The sequence below is a fragment of the Triticum aestivum genome, chromosome 6B, assembly GCF_018294505.1.
Source record: "Triticum aestivum cultivar Chinese Spring chromosome 6B, IWGSC CS RefSeq v2.1, whole genome shotgun sequence".
Taxonomy (NCBI): domain Eukaryota; kingdom Viridiplantae; phylum Streptophyta; class Magnoliopsida; order Poales; family Poaceae; genus Triticum; species Triticum aestivum.
The window spans coordinates 206107000-206109389 of record NC_057810.1 but is presented as its reverse complement, the minus strand read 5'-3'; the positions used below and the strand labels follow the sequence as shown (position 1 = coordinate 206109389).

Genomic DNA, 2390 nt, shown 5'->3' with positions numbered 1-2390 from the left:
CATATTCATTTATATGGATCAAATGAGTTTGTGTTGGTGTTTTTTGTTGCTTTTGTTGATGCGATTGGTTCTAACTTTGGAGTCATGCTTTGATGTTCTATTGAAGATTTTGTGGTTCAACGACCTTTACTGTTAGGTGGTTATCCACAGCCCAAGTACGTCTTCTTATTCTTTATCATGCATGAGATAAGAGATTTTTTTGAAGCCTATGAAGATAGTCAAGTTCGTGTAGGTATACGGGTGGCGGTGTCGTTATTCCGATTTGGCTGCGGTCTTTCTACCGAAGTCTTGACAGTATTTCATGTTGCAAAGATTGATACCACAAAGAAGACGATTCTTAAAATCTCAATGTGATTCCCAGTTATAGGAATTATTTTGTAATTTTCTGGATCTGTCATCCAAAGCATTGTATCTATAATTTTGTTGAGTACGAATACAGTTAAGTCATTCTAAAAAAATCAAAGAAAAATCATCATACAGAAAAAAGACAACCAAGGTAATGACAATTCAGAGATATGAAAAATAGCAAAAACTATAATAAACATGAGAAATAATTTCTCGGCCAAGAGCCCCAGTTTTCCTTTATTTTGAGTTTGAGTCCCATTTTATGTTTATTCAATTATCAACAACCAATAAATATGTCATCTAATTTAATTCCAGTTCCACAAAGTCAGCACTGCACCATCATGACTAGTTAGCTAGAAAAGTTCCCCGGCAAAATTCCTAATGTCCTCGTCCCTGAACGACGGTGAGGCCATCCCCTTGAACTGCCTGAGGTCAGACGGGCTCCGGCCAAGCTGCAGCGCCACTTTGGTCTCAAACAATTCGCCGTTCTCCCTCCGCTCCACGTTGGCTTCGTCGAGGTTGTCCTCGATGTCGTCCTGGATCTTTCGGTACAACCCCGTGACGTTGCGGCACAGCTCGAACACCATGCCCACCTGCCCGCCGTGCTCCACCGTATTCACCGCCGCGGCCAGAGTGCCGCCGAGGATCGCCGCCCCGGACGCCCAAGACGTCCCGGCATCGCCGGACCCGATGAACGCTGCGGCGATCGCTGCTGTGCCGGCCAGCGCCGGGCCGGCAACCGCGAGGACTCTGTTAAGTTTCAGCACCACCTTACCGAACGACAGGTACTCCTGCTCGTCCTTGGCCTTGAGCACCCGTGCGATGCCTCTCATCTCTTCTTCCAGTTCTGGTGTCCAGCCGTTGTCGCCGGCCATGGAAGCTCGCCGGGCGCCATGCCTGGTGTTGGACGACATCTTCTTGCAGGCGCTGTGACGAGCCGGGTTCTTCTTCGGCCACCAGCGTGCGGGCTCGACGGTGTTGGGGAACTTCTCCAGCATGCCGGGGAGCAGCGGAAGCGGGTAGGCGGCGTCGAGCGCGAGCACCCGGTCCATGGCCTCCTGGAAGAAGTCATCCTTGGTCGCGGACGATGCGCCGAGCGCGAGCGTTGCGCGGACGTCGCGCTCGAGCTGCCGCCACAGCCTCGTGGCGTTGCGCTGCTCCTCAGCGAGCTGCGAGGGCTGGATCTTGTTGACCGCCGCCATCGTGACGGCCGCCGATGCCAGGAGCACCCCCGTGGACGCCTTGAGCGCGAGCAGGCTCGTCGACGCCGGCGCGAGCGCGGCCATGACGCAGGCGGCGAGCGTGAGGGAGTTGGTGGAGTGGAGCAGCAGGTGGTTCCAGTTGTCCCTCTGCCGGCCGATGATGTCGTGCATCTGGACCCGGTCCGCCGCCGCCTCCGCGACTGCGCGGAGCTTCCCCACCTCCGTGGCGCCGTCATCTCCCGTTCCGATCACGACGCGGTCCTCGGCGCCCGCAACGGGGTCTACCCGGGCGAGCGTAAGCTCGTCGATGCTGCTCACCAGCTGCCGCTGGTCGGACGTGGTGGTACTAGTGCTGTTACCTCCGACGCCGCGCAGGTTCGCCCGGCAGCACAACCCGCTTCGGCCACGCGACCGCGACTTGGCCGGCAGTACGAGGCTGCTGCCGGCCAGCTGCCGCACGACACTTGCCATCTGCGCCCTGTCACGTAGTCTGTCCCAGTGACACGCAACTCTGCCCGTTTTGATGTCCACTCTGATGATGCGTGCTCGTTCCTCTCCATGCTCGTGTGAGGTGTGCTTATATAGTTGGTGATCGCGCGCGCGAGAGAGGACATGATCAGGGGGACAGGAGCCGAGGAGGAGAGTCTTGTTGACGAGGGCGAACGGTCACGCTTGGCTGGGGTCGGTCGACAAATGCGCCATCAGGCTCTTCAAATCTGGAATAGTTTTGGGTGCTGGCTGGGTCTACTCAATTGGATTGAATACAAGAAACAAGAATGACTCCAGGCAGAGGTAGTCCACCAACTTGCTTGTCTTGACCATTACCATGACCGGGCCCGGGCT

General features: G+C 55.5%; 1 protein-coding gene across 1 annotated transcript; it reads right to left on the bottom strand.

Annotated features, from left to right (window-relative positions):
- Positions 1 to 681: 681 nt before the first annotated feature.
- LOC123133968 (probable F-box protein At4g22030) lies at positions 682 to 2071 on the bottom strand. Its single transcript, XM_044553341.1, has one exon. It carries the CDS (start codon positions 2016 to 2018, stop codon positions 699 to 701), a length of 1320 nt encoding a protein of 439 aa, XP_044409276.1. The 5' UTR covers positions 2019 to 2071; the 3' UTR covers positions 682 to 698.
- Between the last annotated feature and the right edge of the window lie 319 nt (positions 2072 to 2390).